Source organism: Seriola lalandi, unplaced genomic scaffold, assembly GCF_002814215.2.
Source record: "Seriola lalandi dorsalis isolate HSWRI2012SDOR001 ecotype SW California unplaced genomic scaffold, Sedor1 jcf7180002054748, whole genome shotgun sequence".
In the NCBI taxonomy this organism is placed as follows: Eukaryota; Metazoa; Chordata; class Actinopteri; order Carangiformes; family Carangidae; genus Seriola; species Seriola lalandi.
In genome coordinates this window covers 6,346,833-6,368,343 of record NW_019525301.1, presented here as the reverse complement: position 1 = coordinate 6,368,343, position 21,511 = coordinate 6,346,833, and the positions used below count along the sequence as shown (strand labels likewise).

The 21,511-nt window shown below is 41.1% G+C and overlaps 1 protein-coding gene and 1 long non-coding RNA gene across 2 annotated transcripts; both read left to right on the top strand.

Moving 5' to 3' along the window:
- The first annotated feature begins 270 nt into the window (after nucleotides 1-270).
- On the top strand, nucleotides 271-21,079 carry serinc3 (serine incorporator 3). The gene is made up of 10 exons (XM_023424772.2): nucleotides 271-522; nucleotides 7,641-7,802; nucleotides 8,068-8,261; nucleotides 14,594-14,673; nucleotides 14,837-14,974; nucleotides 15,174-15,343; nucleotides 15,571-15,661; nucleotides 16,086-16,287; nucleotides 17,121-17,348; nucleotides 20,129-21,079. Exons 1-10 carry the CDS (start codon nucleotides 484-486, stop codon nucleotides 20,262-20,264), a joined length of 1,440 nt encoding a protein of 479 aa, XP_023280540.1. The 5' UTR covers nucleotides 271-483; the 3' UTR covers nucleotides 20,265-21,079.
- Nucleotides 8,270-11,943, top strand: LOC147818057 (uncharacterized). Its single transcript, XR_015438361.1, has 2 exons — nucleotides 8,270-10,791; nucleotides 10,887-11,943. It is a non-coding gene; the product is annotated as an uncharacterized LOC147818057 (long non-coding RNA).
- Nucleotides 21,080-21,511: the final 432 nt, after the last annotated feature.

The following is a 21,511-nucleotide window of genomic DNA, read 5'->3' as shown; positions in this document are numbered from 1 at the left end:
ATTAATAATGTAATAAATAAATGTAGTTAAATGAATTAAAAATTATTTGTAAATGATAATGTGTGTATAATTAAATATGAGTCCACATAGCGTGCTGAGGTATAGGTCCTAACAATTTTGTCCTAACATTAAGAATCGAACAGATCAGGAATTGCTCATGTTTGGAGCATAGACTATATATAAAGGTTTGGAGAAGTTCTCCTAGCGCGCTGGGGTCCGTGTTCACTGTAGGTCAACGTCGAAATGACGTAACCCAGCGTGACGCGTTCACAGACGCACTGAGTGGAAAAATCGTAGCAGTTCCTCAGCCCTGCCAAAGAGCAGGAAAAACAAGGAAAGTGTTGAGGACCTAGACCGTTGTTACGGTTCATGTCCAGCTCTGTTGCAGCGGTAACACTGTACCTACCTGAGGTCCACCCTGGAGGGTCAGACCAGAAGTACCAGGAGGAAGAACACGGATTCGCGGACTGAGACCGGACAGTCATGGGGGCTGTTCTGGGGGCCTTCTCCTTCGCAAGTTGGGTAAGTTCTGATATAAAGAATATGAACCGTGTTATTGACGCCATGTTTGAAACTGGTAGGATCGGTTAAGAGAGGGCGATGTGCCCGATGTTCAACAGGTCTCATCGCTCCACAGCACAGTACAATACACCCCGCTCCACTGTTTTAAATCATCGTTCGCAGCTAAGATACAACAGAACACCTCGTTCTTCCTCCTAGACTTGTCTTTAATGAGGGTCTATACACAAAGCAGCACTAATTTAGATTTAGTTGATTAATTCCACCTCTTTTTTTCAGAATAGACTCCATTGAAATTTCTGTTTTAATCACACTGTTCCTATTTTGCAGAGAGAGAATAAAACTTAACTTTCAAATGAATTAATTATATTGAATGAACACTGGTTAATTCGACACTTAACTCATCATCTGCTTGAATGGCTGCACACTGATTATTTCCAACAACACCGTGAACATTGTCATGCCACCGCAGGTACTGGTTGAGATTTTATTAAAGAAGATTGTATTTATATAGTAATGACGTCTTACTGAGACGTTTCTGCTATCGTGTGCTTATCACTGTTGATTCTCAGTTATAAGTTTTTATAACACCATGACCTGTTGCTAACCTGCCATTAGCCTGTCTCAGCTAAAATGTCTAACGTGATCAACACAGCAAAGCAAAGGGTTAATCATAACACACTTAGTCATCTGCTTACTCGTGATTAATTGGATTAGCTCTGCTCTGTTGCCTTGTTGTTGTACAGGACCAACAACAAGAGCCATGTCAACAGAATGTTTACACATAATGGTGACAGCTTGTGTTTATATAAAACAAGTGAAGAATATATATATTTATAAATATATATATTTAATGAGGGTCAGAATATTGAGATCATGTTATGTAAGGATGAACACAACACAAACACTAAAGACTAAAATATAATGGTCAACGTACATCACAAGCTGTAGATACTGAATTTACAGGGATTTTTGAGACCAAAAAATGCAACCAGAAAATACTTTGGATTTTTACGCAATAAAGAAATTACACGATTAATGGATGATGAAATGATGAAATAAATGAATTGATTTATCATTTTCATCATTGTCTGTGATCCTCAGTCACTTTAAATGAAGACCTTGCTTCTGTCAGTTTTACACTAATGAAGACATTTCCAGGGTTTATTCAGGTTGCGTGGCCTGGTCGGTCATGAGCCGGATCTGGCATACATTACCATGGCCTCATCTGTGGTTGGACTAAGCCAACCTTGTCTGGCTGGCAGGGGAATTAACTTGTTTTCTGGGCCTCCTTATCTCTTGACTCCTCTCAGTGTCACTATCTTCACAAGCAGTGAAGATAGTGATTTATGGTGCATTATTACACAGACTGTTAGAACTCAGTGAATGTAGGAAATTAATTATCTTCTCTGACTCCAGGATCAGTAGTTCATTCATTTAAAGGAAACATTTTCCTTTTGTGTTAGTGTTTGCTGCTACAGCTTAGGTCAACATTAGCACATTCATCACGACCACTGTAGAGACAGAGAGGACAAACAGCTTAACACCAGGCTCCACTGAGGCCTCTTTAAATCCTGTTGATCTGTCTTCATACTGTTTCTGTCATATTTGTTATAATTCCTGTAACTGAAATAGCCCTGTTGTTTTTGAAAGGTGCTACGTAAATACACACACACACACACACTCACACACACACACACACACACACACACACACACACACACACACACACACATAAAACTGTTTATTTTGAGTGAATCCTACATAAATCGTTCTACGGCCGTTCTACGGCATGTGTATTAATCCACAGAAAGAAGTCCCCAACACCACAGGTCGAGGCTGTTTTTAAAAATAACCAGTTTCAGCCTGACGAGGTGAGAACATGTGCTTGGTTCTGGTCTCTTCACTGGATTTGTTTACAGTAACTGAAATACAGAAGAATAAATTAATACAGCCTTGTCATTTAACCATTGCAACCTATCTCACCAGTGAAGGATGTTCATTATATTCTGATTGACTGCTCCGAGACTGTTTCCAAAATCTGTCTGAGGCCAGAAACCTCCTGACTCTCACTGGTTTCCTGTAAATGAGTGTGAGTGACTGTTGCCATGGCACCTGAGTTTATCTCTGACTTTAAATAGTCTGCTTCCTGTAAACCTTGGACAGGTCGGAAATATTGTGGGCAGTGGTTTCAGTAACCAACTCTTTCTTAATCATCTTAATGTCTGTCTCTAGACTCACTGACTCGATTTACACCTGTTGTTAAAATGTGTCTTGTATCCAGGTTGTTTCTAGATTTGATTTAAACCTGAACCTAAACCTGAATATGACCCAGTTTTACACCTGATGTAAAGATATGATCTGTATTCAGACAGGTTATCTGGATCAGGAAAAACACATTTAAACCGTGCTGTGACCAGAATATCACTGTCACTGCTGGGTCACTTCTGGAGGTGGTCTGGCTCACATCATGTTTGGATCTTATGTAGGTGTAAATGCAATCATTGACACCTAGTTAGGTTATGTTACTTACAGGTACTTTGTACCTGTAGGTAAACTTGGTTTGCATTATAAAGTCATCAGTCTTACACATACACATTTAACAAACAGCACAGACAACACCCTGTGCACAAGGAAATTAAAAATAAGTAAATAAATAAATTACAGTTTTTTTTACGATTGCTTACACTCTAAAATCAATTTTAAAACTTGATAAACAAAGAGCAAAATGTCAGCCCAGACTTGCACGACTATATGCACATTCTCGGCCTCACATTTTCTACAGTGTTTTGCAAAACACCAAACACACTTCTCTACATTAGACACATCATTCAAAACTGAAAGCCTTTGTGTGTTAATTGCTAAGCACTGCCACTGAAACACCACACTCAGCAATCATCTGAACTCAGGATGCACATGTGAAGACATATGTTAACAATCAGATCACACAGAAATCATAGCTTGAATGCACAACAATCGAGGACAATTTTGGAACGAATTAGAGGAAGAAGTGTTCCAGTAAAAGGAGGAATAGCAAGAGGAGAAGGAGAAAGAGGCAGACAAGAAAGAGGAAGAGGTGAAGGAGGAAGAGCACCAAGAGTTTACAGGACAGGGAGTGGCGAGAAGGCAGGTCAGAAGAAATAGGACAATTCTTACAGATGAGATCAGAGACAGGATAGTAACTGCAATACTATATAGGCCTACTGTATTTTACAGTACAGTATGTTCATGTCATCTTCAGTTCACTATTGAAAATAAAAAGATTTTGTTTCCCCATTGCATTTGTTTTCATATTTACAGCATGCTACAAATGAGAAATGTAAAAAAAAACATACAGTAATAGTGTTTTTATACTTAGCATATCTCATTAGAAAAGTAGAAATGTGTAAAATGTTTTAGCACAGTTGCGTGCAGTCGGCAGTGGAAAGATCTATATATTTGGTGTTTGTGTGTAAAGTTTGGAAGCTAAAAGTATAATTTTTAGAATAGTTTATATAGTTTTTGATTTGCTTTTGCATGAGATGTAAGATGTTTTGTATTTTGCGTATATGGTTTTGATTTGTGTGTGTGGAGCTTTGACAAACAGGGTCCTAGTTTCAGGAACTGTATTTATGCATTAGTGAAAAACTGTAAAATGCAGCCCGCTGTCCTCTGTAAATGTCTGGTGTGCAGGGATGCTAGGTTAAGCTGTGACTCACCAATAGGCTAACTGGGCCATGTACCTATTTGATTGAGAGAATTTTCACTCTTAAAGACACATTTCCAACCATGACACCAGAGAAAAATATCAAATCGACTAAACTAAAGCAGGTAGAGTAAAATCATCATGGTCTTGTCAGTGTGGAAACAGGACAATTTCCTCAGACACAACGAACACTGATGGTCCTTCTCACACACAGCTTCACAGTTTGCCTAAAAAGTTCAGTTTTGTCTCAATAACTGTCCCGAGTTGTTTGTCAGATTGTCCACAGTGACTGTCTGACCTTGTCTGTTGGCTCGTCTTCTGAAATCAGTCATCATATCTTTAGTCTTTGATATGTTCAGTTGAAGGTAGGACTTCCTCAGTGACCGGGCTGTGGCTGAGGCTGACAATAACAGAGTCGTCTGTACACTTTACTGCTGTTGTCATACCTACTCTCTCACATATTTGTGTGGAAGCTGAATAAAAGCAGTGAAAGCAGCTATAGCAAATTATCCCCTGCAGGTTTTGCTTCAGGGAACAGATATCAGATCTGTGAGGATGATGAGAACACAATTCAGAGGCAGGAATGGGTTGTTTATCGTCTGGATACAGATCCCATTCTAAAACCGGCTGTAAAGAGGTTTTATGTGTCTCCAGTGTCCACATCTAGATCCGACCGCTCTGTCTCGTCACATCCTACTCTTGTTTACACATGTCCAAAAATAAGAAGAACAGAAGAAGATGGTGGTAGCCTCCATGAAGCATGGATTGTGTTGTTGCAGACAAACATCATAGAGAAGCCTCAAAGTGGTGGAACATTGTTTTGTTCTGTAACCATTGTCAAAATTGGTCAAATATGACATTTGACTATTCCAACAACCGACATAACTGTAGGTCAAATTCTGATCATCAGTGGTGAAGAAAGAGCTCTGGAGTCCAGGATGTCTTATGCTGAGAATGTTTATTGAAGCTTGAGCCCAAGGAGAAAGGAGGATTAATCAATACAGGCTTCTGTGCATGATGTCACCTCAATTCTGAAGCAGGAACCCCTGAGGATAATTTATATACACTTATAGAGAATACTATAGATAACTTCATAATTGGTCAAATATCTAAAAGAAGAGGGAGAAGAGGGATGTGTGAATACACTATTGGTTCATTAACCATAAACGAGGAAGATGACAATATATGCCCAAATGCTGATTCTTAGAATACCTAGCCACTTGTTACCGACCATCCAAGGTCTGCTGTTATCAGCCCTGGCACCAGTATTAGCATAAAACCCCTGCTGTGTCTGGAGGAGCTGCCTGAGCATCTCAAGGCCGGTAAGCTTTAATACAGTACCTGTGGCACAGAGACCTAGGGCCTCACACTTACCTTTCACCCTGAGTCAGTCATTCATTAGGTGGACAAGAGAAAATTCCTTCACAAGAACTACCTGTACAAGTTCTTGGTCTATCATTTCCAGATGTTCCCTCATGTTGCTTCTGCTGGAATGGTGGGCTAAGGAAATGGTAGCTCACATAGCTTCTAATCAACTTCATCTCAAGGTTTAACAATTACTGACCAAAATCTGAAGTATTTCTAAACATGTCTTTTAGATTCTCCAAGTGCAGCAGAGGAAGGCTGTGAACTCTTTTCCATCATCACCACATTGTTTTTGTTGAAGTATTTGTTTGTTTGAGTTTGAATCACTCAGACGGGAGTGGTCAGTGGTTTTTTCTTTTCTGCTTCCTGTGGGAATGTGACACCTCTACCACTGTGGTAAAGGTCTGTAAACTGATTCATATTAAGGTCCTGAACAGTAAGAGGCTGAATAACAGATTGAAGCCTTTAGTCAGTGATCATCAGCTGATATTGCTGTGGCAGATGACTCTCAAATGATGTTTCACAACATCATTTCTCTCATGTCCAATCTGATTAAATCCTTTGTTCCCACTGCCATCAGGCTATATAATGCCTCAGCCAAAGGAGGTGGACTAATTTGATTATTATTATTTATTATTATAATTATTTTATTATTAACTGTTTATTATTATAACCAATGAGCTACTAGACACATGAATTTCCCCAATGGGATAAACGCATCTATCTATCTATCTATCTATCTATCTATCTATCTATCTATCTATCTATCTATCTACCTATCTACCTATCTACCTACCTACCTACCTACCTACCTACCTACCTGATTAACAAGCAGAGAGAAGCCATTAGCCGGTCCTTCCTGTAAATGAGAAGACATGAGAATGGTTTCTGATAAGTTTCTTAGCTCCTCACATTCCTCCACAGGACTGTAACTCTTTATTCTAAGATGTTTTCTATCAATGGTTTCCAACCTCTTCAAACTCATGGTCCACTTGAAAGTATCAAAAGATTTGGCAGCCCACATCCAACCCTGTAACAATACGGAGGCCTGATAATGCTTCAGAGCTCTTTGTATTTTAATGATAACGATCGAACATCAGTTTTTCTTTTCTGTTTGACAGAGAAAGGATTACTTGTAGATTCACAATCAGTCTCTTGACTCTTTTCTTTTAAATCTTCCTGTTGCTGACCAGCTGCTTTTGATTCTCCAGTTTTTGCCTTCGATGTGATATTTTTGCACGCAAACAGACTGAGAGAGCAAACAAATATTCATTCATTCATTTTCTACCGCTTATCCTCTAGTAGGGTCGCGGGGGGGCTGGAGCCTATCCCAGCATCTTCTCGGGCGAGAGGCGGGGTACACCCTGGAGAGGTTGCCAGTCCATCACAGGGCAAACACATAGAGACAGACAACCATTCACACTCACAGCCACACCTATGGTCAATTTAGAGCATCAAATTAGCCTAGTCCCCATTTTGCATGTCTTTGGACTGTGGGAGGAAGCCGGAGTACCCGGAGAGAACCCACACTGGCACGGGGAGAACATGCAAACTCCACACAGAAAGATCCCGTGTCCGAGCCGGGACTCGAACCTGGCACCTTTTTGCTGTGAGGCGACAGCACTAACCATTGCACCACCGTGCAGCCGCAAACAAATATATGATGTGGTTTTTAAATTAAATTTTTTTTAAAGATTAATTTGTTTTTGAACATTTAAAATGATTTGACAGCCCACTTGCTATACCTTTAATAAAGCTTCAGTTGAGGTGTAGGTGATAAATTGAGCTGAAGTGTCCTGATAGAAATTAGTGCCACTTCAAGTCTGACCTGAGAAAGAGATGTTTTAATTGGTCAGTCAGAGTATCCAGGTCTCTGAGCTTTACTGGAAGATCAAATATTCTTCATAAACATATTCCTTCATGGTGTTTGATGGTGGTGGTGGAGAGCGCTGTTTAACATGTCGCTTCAACAGGTGAGATCTGGCGACTGTGAAAGCCACAGTCTGTGTCATTTGTTATCTCCAGATGTTTCTCCCTTCAGACACTGTAGTGTGTCACTGTGTGTCTCCAGGTGCCGTGCTTGTGCAGCAGCGCAACATGTCTGATGTGCAGCTGCTGTCCTAGCAGCAGGAACTCCACCGTAACCAGGATCATCTACGCCTTCATCTTGCTGCTGGGGACCATCGTCGCCTGTGTCATGCTGTCGCCGGGTGTTGACAACCAGCTCAAGAGGGTAAGAGAGCATCATTGGAATCAAACAGAGTGAAAGTATGAAACCATTTCTGTTCACACTAAATTATATTCTATTATACTACAGAAGGCAATGTCAGCTAAATCTTGACTGTATACACAGCTTTAATGCTGCTGCCTGTTTATTGTTCTCAGTTAACAACCAGCTGAAATGAATGAGCCAGAGACAAAGAAGATTCAGTGGTTGTAACTTTGAACTCCATCATCTCATACTGATACTGAGAGTTAAAAAATGTGATTTGCTGCAGATCCCGGGCTTCTGTAAACAGGGAGCGGGCTCTTCTATTCCCAGCCTGCAGGTTGATGTGAACTGTGACATGTTTGTGGGCTACAAAGCCGTGTACCGGGTCTGCTTTGGCATGAGCATGTGGTTCCTGGGATTTTCCTTTCTCATGATAAACATCAAGAACAGCAGAGACCCGCGTGCTGCCATCCACAACGGGTAAGGACTGCAGACTTGCATGTTATTACCAACACACTGCAGTGGGTGGTGGGTCTGACCACACTGTGACAATTGTCTAACCTACACTCACACAATCTGGGAGCTTCAGCTTTCAGATCCACCAGCCTTCAGGCAGGTGCAGAGACACAGTCAGTGTCACTGACACACACAAGTGTCAAAGGCGTCATCATTTATACAACGTGTTGTTCAGCAGCTGGACTTTGTCCTGCATTCACATTTACTACAGCTGACTTCATTATCACCCAGCTACAGTACATTCCTGATCTGTTATATTATTGATTTTTGATTAGTTCTGTACATAATAAAGTTTAAAACATGTACCAACCATCACAACACTCAGTTTGGGAAGCTGCGGAAAAACATAATTCACTGTGATATCTGAACTCATCAAAAACCTGATGTTTGACTGTGAGGAGGCTGTTGTTATTAACAGCTTTAAATTCACTTAACAAAAAGAAAAGTAAGTGTTTGAAGAGTGATTCACACTGATCATGTTCAGGAAGAGAAAGAAGACTGTTTGTAGGCCACCATATGTTGGACTTTCGGTTGTCTATCAGTTTATTGGCTATCATAAATTAGGAAAATATCAATATTAAAAATATTAATATTAAATAACTTTAAATGAATTAAAGTCCTCTGGGGCACCAGCTTAAAAAACCATAGGCGAAAAAGCCAATATTGGTTCAGTCTCAAATTATTACTATTAATCTGGAACTGATAAATAATTAATTTAAAGGGGACATATTATGCTCCTTTTCAACAAGTTTGAATAAGTCTCAGAGGTCCCCAAAACATGTCTTTGAAGCTTCTTGATAAAAAATCCACTCCACTCCGATCCTATATTTCAGCATGCCTGTAAACCCCTCTTTTTCAGCCCTGTTCAGAACCGGCTGTTTCTTTGTCTGTAGCTTTAAATGCAAATGAGCTGTGCCTGACCACGCCCCTCTTCGGAAGGGGATGCCGTATGGGCTTCTGGCACCATTTTCTAATGTTTACGGTGACCGTGACCGGCAACCTGGCGTCAGTAGCGATTTGGTTCAACCACACGACTTTTATCCAGAATCTGACCCAGAGGGAGAGGCTCTACAACTGCAGCAGGATGTTTCTGAATGGTTGGTAAGCAATTTTGTGTATTTTGACATTACATTTTCAGTTTGTTGATGTGTGCTGGCACACAGTTACTGACATGTAGCTACGTAGCTAATGCTAACTGTTACTGTCTCGTCATTACTGGGAGCTCTTTTGGTAAATAAGCACTATTGTGAATTGTGTAATGTAGTTATCTGTCATGCCTCCTTAGATATACTTTTACAGTCTATGAAAATGTTTGTTGTATGTGGACTGCTACAGGTGTTCAATGTCAGTACTAGTCAGATATTTTAATAGATCCTGCCAAAAGTAAATCATTTTTCTCCATGTTTTGAGCAGAGATGCTCATCATGACATCTTCCTTTATGTAGTAAATGTATTTTGTGTATTACAATGAAAGCTGTAAATCAGCATAAACATGTCTGACAGCAACAGTAATCTTTAGTCAAAGACTAAACTTTGCAGTTTTCTACACTACACTGTTGTCAAGCTCCACATTATATGCAATAAGTGACATGTTATAAATTACCTATGTTATATGCGCTTGATATGTAGCCAAGCTTACTTCTTACCCACCTTAGCTCCACTGTCTGTCAGTGTTTTAATTTCATAAGCTTTATATTTTGGTGAATATTACCATTTTTCTCAATATTTTGGATAGGTGCTCCTCAGTGGCGGCTGCTGGTCTTATAAGGAGGGGAAGCTCATTTTTCGGCCTACATCATAAAATGTGTCCGTTTATTTAAATGTAAATTCGCAGAGTGACAGAAGAGAGTTGCCAAACACAACGCTAGTCGTTTTTAACAAAGACAAAGTCGCAGAGGATCAGTAACGTCTCCAGATCAACTCCGAACAACGGAATGAAAAACTTGAAAACTGGTCCGGTGGATGCTTATACTTCAAGATCGCTGATTCGCTCATTTCGCTGTCAATCAAAAAGGGACTCAGCCTCAGACAGATCATCCAATCATCATGCAGAAGCCGAGCGTCCGGGCCAGCCCACTGCTCCATAGACCCCCAGAGACGCTGAGCGTCCGATGGGCGGGACAAAGCCCAGCATTTATCCAATGACCGTCTAGTTTGGCTGCAGTGGAACAACCCACTCTCTGCTTCCCCATTGAAGTCAGGAGACGCTCGGCGTCTACACTGTGTAAAGCTCTGTGGCGCTGCGGGGAAGAATGAGAAGAAGTCGTGTCGGTTACCTGTGATAAGTAGCTGATTCTGAACAAAAGATGAACGTGTTCTAGCGCATATTTAGTCAATGAAATGTTCACACAACAGCACATATTTGACCACTTATTTTGTTGACATTTTAGGGGAAGCTGAGCTTCCCTTGTAGTCTTAGAGCAATCGCCACTGGTGCTCCTGTGGAAACTGTGCAACAGAAGCTGAGAATATCTGCTGCTAGGAGATACCACAGGTAGCATTCTCACTGGACAAACTAATCAGTAATTTGTTTTGATTACCTTACATTAATAATAAACCATAGCATTTACCATTTGCAATTCACTGTAGGTTACCAGACGGCTATGGGAGATCGAGGAAGATTTACCATGTATGGTAGACCATCCTGGGTTGGAGCCGCTCTGCCTCAATGTGTACTCCCTCCAGAATGCTTGCAACATGTACCGCGCTGACTATGGTCCTTTATGGTTGAGAGGAATACACCAGTACGTTTTGCTTTGTAAAAACATAGTTTCAATCTAAATAAAAGATGTTAGGCAGTCTTGTTTTACTTCCGTGCACATAATTTTACAATGGTAATAACACACCACAAATGGAGTAACACACCCTCAAATAAATTAGTTTAGCTGCTCTTTGATTTGTAAAGTTCTTCTATCAGCAGATAGTGTGCATATAATATATCAATTCAGAGGAGTCATTTCTTTAGTAACAATCAAGCATTTATTTGCATCAAATGAGGGACTTATAATCAGTGATAATAAAAAAAACAGTAGGATTCACTGGATCCTTAAAAAGAAATTGCTAGACACAACATAGATATGTTTGCAAGACTAAATGCCCTGTCCAGTTGTTTTAGTCAGTACAGGTATCTAGCCTATAGGAGCTTTGTGAGCTGGTGCTGGGGCTTCCTTGGTCGCAGAATCTGGGTCGTCATTCCAACCTGCGTGGTCCTACTCATCCATGCCGTGTTTCCTGACGCCACAGGCCGGTACGTGGGTTTTAGACTGGCCCATGATAGAACCGGGACACAGAGCTGGATATGACCTCCTCCTTCTCAGGCCGCTCTAACTGTGCAGTGAGGTCCTCTGGGATGGGGATGGCCAAAGCAGCTTCTGTGTATGGTCCCAGGTCAACAAAGACTTTTTCAAATATGAGGTCCACCACATACCCTGTTTGATAAACACAAAAGATTTTGTTTACATTTCTCTTTTTTTGTTGTTTTTTTACAAAACAATGACTGAAAGTCTGTTTCTAACTACCTCCTGACATTTTCTTTACTGTATTTTGTTGTTGATGGAACTGTCATAACATTATATGTGCAATACTTAATACAATGTGTACAAAACATATTTTGGTTGAAAAATAAAATAATATAACACTTATAGAATGTCGGCTCAGTCTTAGCTGGTTTAGCTCTGCATTCTCCCTTCATGGCCTTTGGAAATTGGACCTTGAACATTGGTTCACCTTCTTTTGTTTGCGCTTGTGGTCGGTCAGCATTTTCATTGTAGTACGTGGCAAGCCAGGTAGAGTCTGGAGGTAAATAGAAAATCAAAGATGTTAATGTTGACAGAAACCTTAGCCTACACACTCTCACAAGTTCTAAGTAACCACAGCTTCATTTACCTGCACAGCATTCCAAGACTGATAAATGACTGTTAGGTTTATCAAAAGTAGATGCACTTCAGATGGCTACAGACCTGTACTTCTGATGTGAGGCTGAAGAGTCTTCAAGAATAACTGTGTGCCTACAGTGGGTCAGTCTGGCATGCAACATCCCTTGTTGCAGGAAGCTGTATAGATGCACTTTATGTGCTGGAAAGAGGAAACATAGGTTACACCAACATCTCCTCAAATATGTAGTTATGGCAACAGCTGCAAGCAGTGCAAAAATGATAACAACAAATGCACTCAATTATGTGTAAATTGCGTTGTCAATAGCTTGTAAATACTGCAAATAGCTCACTATATGTGCAAAATGCAAAAAATGTTTATTATAGACTATACCCTTGGACATATCCCCTTAACTCTGCGCTTATCTAGATATTCCCTACAGGCACTGTATCTGTAAACATGATATAAACGTTAAAACGGCCATCATAAGGCATGACTCTCAATAATAACTTTCACAGCACTAATAAACAAGCCAGGACACCTATGCTAATCACTACAGAGCCTATTTTTAGTCCGAATTTTAACGGCTTGACTTTACAGACAGCTAAAACGCCTTTAACAGGGTGGCTCTAATCAATGTAACAAGGCGATACCAAGCAGAAGAATTGCATATAATCTGTACCCGGCTATACCTGGCTGCGTGTCGACGACGCTAAACGTTAGCCACGTTAGCTGCCATGCTAACAACACACGCAACAGGCTCTCATGAACATACAGTAAAGCAACATAAAATGGTAAAACTTACAGCTCCGAAGTTCAAAGTTGGGTCACGGACAGTCAGTGCTGATCCAAGCTTTATCTTGAGACTTGTAACAAATCCTGCATTGTACTGGCCCTCGTTGAGAAAGCAGTCCGAGGTGAAATGGTTAGCACACACGTACAACACTTTCGGAGTTGAAGCGGGTATATTTCCATCAAAAATAAAATTAATCCACTGGGTCTTCAGATCCTCGGGCGTAGGGGTTAAAAAAAAGACTTCTGTGTTGGTTTGTTCAGCCAACAACAAAGCAACTGTGTTTCGCTCGTACCTTCGACATTGTTCTACCGAAAGCTAGTGTTCGCGAGGGAAGTAACGATAGCATCTGCAAGGCAGACTCAGTGGACGGAATACACACCTAGCTCGGGGGAGTGTCACCCGCCCTTCTTGACGACATCAAGGGAAAATCTCCAATTCGCCTGTCTGAGCACACATTTCCTGAAAGGTGGAGAAAGCAAAAGACGGAGAGGATGGACTTTTCTCATGTTTGGGGGTTTGTAGACAGGCCGGGGACACATACTACTGATAGAAAACCATGGAAAAGTGCATTTTGCATAATATGTCCCCTTTAATAAGTTTAACCAAATTACCATATCAACAGTAAGTTAAAGTTGAAGGATTGAAGTTGGCAGTTGTTGTTGGCACTAGAGGTTGGCAATAATCATCCTTGTGCAACATTAAACACACCAGTAGTTATACTTAAAGACATTTATTTACAATGGGACAGAGTAAAACACAATGTCTAATCTAAAGTATATACGTGTGTGTGTGTGTGTGTGTGTGTGTGTGTGTGTGTGTGTATGGAGGTGTTTCTGTGGGAACACAGTCAAAGACAAGAATGCCGATTCAAAATGGTCACTGTGATAACACGTGGCCTGAAGAAAGAAGACTACACAAGATGGCGGTAAACGGAGAAACTGCAGCTCCTGTTGCTTGGAGATCACCTGGCTGTAGCCGCTGATTATGAAGAAAACTTCACACTTAATCCTAAACAGGTCGCTGCTGTTGAGGAAAAGAGTGTTGCAGTCTGCTCAGAGCAGGCCGGCAAGAGAGCTGTTGTCTCAGGTAGCAGGGCTGACCTGGGCTGGGAGCCTTGTTGCTCCTTGAAGAGCTGGGAGGGGAGATGAGCTGCTGCTCCTGAACAAGTCAAGGAGAGAAGAGAGAGAACAAGAAGGAGATCTGGTTTTATTTGGTGACATCCTGGGTGACTTAGTGTCAGTCCAAACCCCTGAGTTACAGACTCCTTCATATGGCGCTCATATGTGTGTGATATATCACACTGAAAGTCATTGTGTTCCTGTGTGTACTCTGTGAGAGGCCAGACCAGACAGGAAGTAAGGGTTTGGTCCAGTGAACTCAGACCTGTCCTCGGTCTGATGGACACACATTCACACATTAAACCTTGTGATGGGTGATTCCTGTGTGCTTGATCATGAGGTGACTCTTGAGTGTTACAGTCAGAAGAAACACTTTGACTCAGTGTCACTGATTAGATACAGTTCTAAAAATTAGAAAACTATAATAACAGCCTGTGTGAAACTGTGTTTATCACATGTGTGTGTGTGGAGTCTGGACACATTATAATTGTGACTTAATGTGTTTTCAGGTTTTGGTTCTTTAAGCTTGCTGCGTTGATGGCCATCACAGTCGGTGCCTTTTACATTCCAGATGGGCCTTTTACTTACGGTAAGAACCTACAAACACGCACGCACGCACACACACACAGACACACACACACACACACACACACACACACACACACAAAGATTTAATATGACAGGTAAGTAACTGCATGGTGTGTGTGTGTGTGTGTGTGTGTGTGTGTGTGTGTGTGTGTGTATTGTTGCAGCGTGGTTCGTGGTGGGCTCTGGTGGAGCTTTCCTCTTCATCCTGATCCAGCTGGTGCTGCTGGTGGACTTCGCCCACTCTTGGAATGAGGCCTGGTTAGACAAGATGGAAACGGGGAACTCCAGGCGCTGGTATGCAGGTGAGTGACTCAACCTGTGGCCCAGTCACATCAAATGTATGTAATGTATATGAGAACATGCAACACAGTGGAAAAAACAAACAAGAAGAGAAACACATTAAAGATCTATGGATAGACAGATGAACACTAAAGATCGGAGACATGTGGATGTAGTCTAAACCTGTTTCTGAGTGGTCTCTGTTGTGCCTTCTGTTCTTAGCTCTGCTGGCCGTAACTATCCTCAACTACATCCTGTCATTCACTGCCGTGGTGCTGTTCTTCATTTTCTACACCAAGCCTGACGGATGCTTCATCAACAAGTTCTTCATCAGCTTCAACATATTGTTCTGCAGCATGGCCTCAGTCATTTCTGTTCTGCCCAAAGTCCAGGTACAGGACAGAGAGCACAGGGAGCCACAGAGTGGACCAGCTCTGTCCCTGTATTACAGTATGATAGGATCAGACTGTTAGACATACAAGTAACCATATTTTATTTATTTACATATTAGCAAGATGTAGATTAGATGTGTGTTACATTTATGCTTTTGAAATGATGCATGTGTAATCTGCCAGTTCAACATGTGAGATTTCTGACTGTTCTATCTGTGTGTCCTCAGGAGTCTCAGCCACGTTCAGGTCTTCTCCAGTCCTCCATCATCACCCTGTACACCATGTTTTTGACCTGGTCGGCCATGACCAATGAGCCTGGTGAGACTGTTGGTTGAAGTATTGTTTTTCCTCAAATTGAGACAGTGAGCCAATCAAAAGCCAGGTCATTGATAAATGTCACAGACACAACCTCCATCTGCTCGACCTGAACACCAAACAGGACAATGTTTTTCATTCACTTTGAAGAAATATCAACCATTTTATTTGAACGGTGGGTTATTATTATTCTTTTGGGGCCTGGTGCACAGGCTGGAGTCAGTTGATTCCTCCATAGAGCTGTGCAGTATCCACACACAGAGCATGACCATTGATTTGAAAAGGTTTAAGTGTCAATTTCAAGCTACTGTCATGGATCACATGTCTTGTGATTGTAAGAACATGTGAAAGTCAGAACAGATGAGATGTGTTCAGAATCAGTCTGTTTACGTCCCTACTCACACACTAAACTGTTCCCTTCTCTCAGACGGAGCATGTAACCCCAGCCTGCTGAGTATCTTCCAACGGATCGCGGCCCCCACACTGGCCCCCCTGGAGATAGAGAACCAGACAGCCGTGGTGATAATTGACACAGAGGAACCAGTCCTGACATCCCCATACCTGCAGTGGTGGGACGCCCAGAGCATCGTGGGGCTTGTCATATTTATCCTGTGCATCCTCTACTCCAGGTAGGTCTGAAACACTATGACTACCACCTTGAAACAATCCAGGTCTCTTCACAAATGTCCTGTCAACTACATGGTCCTGAAATGTTCTCATAGACCATATTCACACGGTTTCACGATCAACCTGCATCAATAATACACTGATATGACAGCAGAGCAACAGCATCACTGCTAACTTCACCTTTCCTTGTTTTTGTTGCTATTCTACTCGTTTCTGAGGTAAGGTCACATTCAACAAAGCAAGTGACACATCACAGACAGTTTTGTTTTGTTTTGATTTCAGTCAAAGTTGAGGATAGCAGTACCACCACTGTCAGGGCAAAGGTGTATGTGTAATAAAGAGCTGTCATACAGGGTATCCATTATCTATTCAGTTGGTGATCAATTTGGAAGAGACATGACAGCGATTTATCAGATTCCCAACGTTTACTGTATGTGAGTTACAACCTTTTACACAACAGACCACATTTTCCATTCAGTGAAAGAATTTGAGCTTCTCACCCTGAGTGTGACTTCAGAGGAAAATGGCCGCTATGTGAATATGACCTATGGAATCTCATAGTATCTGTTCTGGAGCTTTTGATCATATAACATGACTTTTATCTGTCAGTTGTTGTTTCCAAGATCAAGAATGAGGCCAAGCATATTTAAAAATTAAAAAAACACCTACTTGTCATGGATTAGTGGATCATATCATGAGATGTGATCAAAAGTAGAAAAAAAGTAGAATGTCTTCACATGCTTTGAGTTCCTCCCAGACAATGGTTAGGGGAGCATCGGTCTCTGTACTTGGTGGTTTTTCTAACTGGTATCACTTGTCCCTGTTATGCCTGCAGCATTCGTTCATCCAGCACCAGTCAGGTGAACAAGCTGACCATGGCCTCCAAAGACTCCGCCATCCTGGCTGAGGGCGACAGCAGCCCCGACCTATCAGCGGAGTCGACGGGGCCCAGGCGAGTGGAGGACAATGAGCGGGACATTGTTCAGTACAGCTACTCTTTCTTCCACTTCATGCTCCTCCTGGCATCGCTCTACATCATGATGACCCTCACCAACTGGTACAGGTCAGTACACCCCCCTGCCACCTAGAGACACCACCAGAACTCAAACATAGGAACCAAGTCACTCCGTAGAACTTTAGGTGGGGACATTCCTTAAGACAAATGATCCTGTCTATTACACTGAAATTTAAATTTGGAGTATTTGACTGATTTGCGGAGGCCTCCAGGTGCTGACTATGACACACCCTTGTCAGTAAGGATGGGTATCATTGAGATTTTAACGGTATAAGTACTATTATCGATACTGCTTATCGACCTGGTACATTAACAGTTCTCCTATCGATGTGCCACTTTAATCGTACTCTTATCTGTACTTTATGTTATTTTGTAAGAGAGAGAGAGAAAAAAATGAAGATTAGAATTAACATGCTACTTTATTTTCTCATATGTAATCAATTAACATTCTTGACAAACTTCAACAGCATTTTGAGCAAATCACTATTATAGACTGATTTTGTGATTATGAAAACATAAAACCAATGTAATACATGATTTACTACAGGACCTTTTCTTTGACAGTATTTTTACTGTGCAGTACTTCACCAGCAGCCCCCACATCACTAAACCCCTCTGCTCTGAGTGACCTGAACTGAACGGGATTTCTGAACAGTTAAGATGATGCTCTGTCCATTTCAGACAGAATCGGTTAATGGTTACTTTTCATCACTAACCCATGTTCGTATAATGTAAGCTCTGTGTGTGGGCTCCAGGCTGCGGCATACAAAACACACCTAGAGCAACAGATGAACTGTGAGCTAGTCAGTTGAGAACTGTACATTTCTTATCCTGTATGTGACAGACTTTTGCTGGATGTGTCAGAGATAAACTTACATGAAAAACACTTCACCACTCTTTTGAACGTTTAGTTTTCTCTGCTATTGTCACTAACGCCGGGTCTCTGGGTCTGTCTGTCTGTCTGTCTGTCTGTCTGTCTGTCTGTCTGTGTGTTTGTTTGTGAATGTGTGTGTGTGTTTGTGTATGTGCTGCACAGTGCTCCATCATGTGACACAGAGCTGCTCCCACCCCTCACACAAAGGGTCAGAGAGAGACAAAGACAGACAGATGTCTTAGATGTCAGAAACAGAGTTGGTGATAAAATGATAAAATGTGCAAGAGAACTTTTATGTCGCAATAACAAAAAGGATATCTAAATCTCTTGATTTCTCCAGAACTGACAGCAGAACCGATAATGTCAGAGCTGATGATACTACAGTCTTCCAAAATCTTGCCCCAGGCTGTACAGGCAGACCTGTGAGTGCAGGAAGGAATGCAGATAGAGAACTACTCCTTTGCCACAATCAAGGCCAGTTCAGCTGAGACTGAGATAGTTAATCAACTACAAAGAGGTTAGATGAGAGCACACATATGATGGATTAAATTCTCCCACTACAATTAAAAGACAAGTTAGAAATACATATGCTGGTTAGCCTAATGTGGCTAATGTCAGTAGTGCTAGCACCAGCAGCCTTCTTACCCTGCAGGTGATGTGCACATATCTGTGCTGAATGTGGTTAGACACACAGCCCAGTGAGGGGCAGCAGCACATAGGTGTTTAGTCGGCGAATCAATGACATCATTAGTCGTAGGTAACAGTGATTGTTCAGGGACTGAGGAGGGCAGTATAATAACACTACAGCTGTTCTAGTCTGACATCAGTTCATAACATGAGCTGGGTGCTCATAACATTAGCAGTTGCAGTTATCATTGTTCAGTCTGTTAAAATATAACACTGACTTTTAAATGTGTGCACTTGCACAGCTGCCAGATTTCTGTTATCACATCACTACATACATGTTGTTCCTCTCTGGGTCTCCGTACACGAGTCTCAGACGTCTCATTAAAGTTGTAAAGATGAGTCTGTCTACTATCTTATATAACAGGTTTCTAATCAGGTGAATAAAATATGTGTAACAATAGATTTGAAACAGTTAATCTGACATGTAAAAGGCCAGATTTAAACCCATTGCTTCCTACTGAATGAATTAATCTAACTTTATAAAAACATAAATATATAGTTGAGTGGTAGCTGTATTTTTTTTTATAAAACTCACAGGAGGAAACAGAGCATTTGTTGGCGACTATTTTCAGTGGTTTATTAATCAATATTTGGACCTGTAGTGAGTGTTTACGGCAACCGGACGGTGTGTGTGGGACTGAGTCAGAATAAACTACAGTGTGTGTGTTCAGCAACTTTCAACAACAAGGCAGCTGTAAGTGTTTCCATGACATGAGTAGGAATTAAATGAAATAGGAATCAAATTAAACTGTCAAACTCCAACTGAGAGTAAACAGAGGAAGTAGCACTGAAGCTAACTGCTCAGGGATCAGTCACCATCTGTCTCAAACTGCTCTCCTTAGTACAAGTGTTTTCACATATCCTGATTCACTGCAACAGAGGTGTAAGATTAACATGACCTATGTGTACCCATTACACTAGAATCACAGCAGTAAGCACTGTGTTGATGTTTGAAAAATGCAGAGCATCCTCTAACCATCTGCATGAAAACATTTGGAAAAAGAAAAGTTTCCATTATTATAAACTTGTCTGTTTCAAGCATCTGTTACACTTTAGATCCCATTGTCATGGTTCACCTACTTGCTGTGGCTGTGATAGTAGTTCTATGCATTGACAGTCACATGTTCTTAATGTCCAGGTAATGAAACACCTGGAGCTCCTGCTGAGCCTCCTCCTCCGTCTCTGTGTGTTGTAGAAGTGAAAGGTGTTTTTCCTCCTGTGAACATGAGGAAAAGAAAAACTGACTCTTGTTGTGTTTTACTGACAGCCCTGATGCAGACTACACCATAACCAGCAAGTGGCCTGCAGTGTGGGTGAAGATCACCTCCAGCTGGGTGTGTTTGACAATGTACATCTGGACCCTGGTGGCCCCCATGATCCTCACAAACCGAGACTTCAGCTGATTTCACATGAACTCTGGCCATATTGCCTACACATTACTGTCAAGATGGACTCACATTTTATACTTTCAGCTGGAGCTTTACTTTGTTTCTGGTTCAGTCAAAACCTGGGTCTGGTTCAGAGGTGCCATACCAGCTGCTTCCGCTACAGGGGATTTTATACCATGCGATTTAGTAGCAGCTGCTTGTTCATTAAACATACCGAGGCTCTTAATTAATGCAGCTTTAGAAAAACATTACATTATTGTTTTCTCCTGCAACGTCAAATATTATTCAGATTGAATCAAATATGTTCTTCATATTTACATTGTTCCAGAAGATGAATGTTGTGTTTCAGTATAACAGCCACCCTTGTTACAGTGTTAACAATGAGGGTGGTTTTGTGAATTGCATACAGTAGTGAGCTGATATAGTTTGCTGCTCTGCCTTCCAATGCCTTATATGTCTGTAAACAATCTGAGATATTTTAACATACTGTAAGGATTATTAAGAACATGTGTAGTAAACCACATGACGAATGTCTGCCAAATATGTGTGACCAAGGTGTGTCATCTTTCAGTTTGTAAAATGAACCCACACACTGACAGAGCTGCACTGAACACACACACACCTCAAATTGGTGATGTTATTGTCTGTTCATCACTATGACTGCAGATAATACTGGACATCTTTTATAATCTCTCCGATTTGCTTGTAATGAATGTTATGTTTTTCTAATCCCAAAATGTCTTTTGTAAGAAATCTTTATGAACTGGTTAAATATGTTTGAGAATATGAATCAAATTATCATATTAAAAAAAAAGGATGCTTTTAAACAACCTTGTTCTCATGACATTCAACAGAAAGCAGTGGCTGTTTCCTCACATTAACATCACACAAAAATATATGGACACAAACTTTGTTTTTATTAATGAGTAGACAAAACAGTCACAGATACTGTCATTTGAAACAATTTACAAAACAAACTATGATAAACAAAACAAAATCTGGTAATGTTAGAAAACAGTTAAATGCTATAACCAAGGACAAATCAAAACCCAAGAGCACATATGTGGGAGCTGAGAGAGAGTGAAGCAAACTCAAGCAGCCAGCTAAGTAAGATCTCCAGACCAGCAATCCAGGTGGAAAACATCCCACTGGCAACCTCCACTCCATCTGAATCAAAAAGGATATTAAATCATTTCTCAACAGAATTGACCTACCACAGCTTAGTCAAGAACAAACCAACATGCTGGATACACCAATAATGC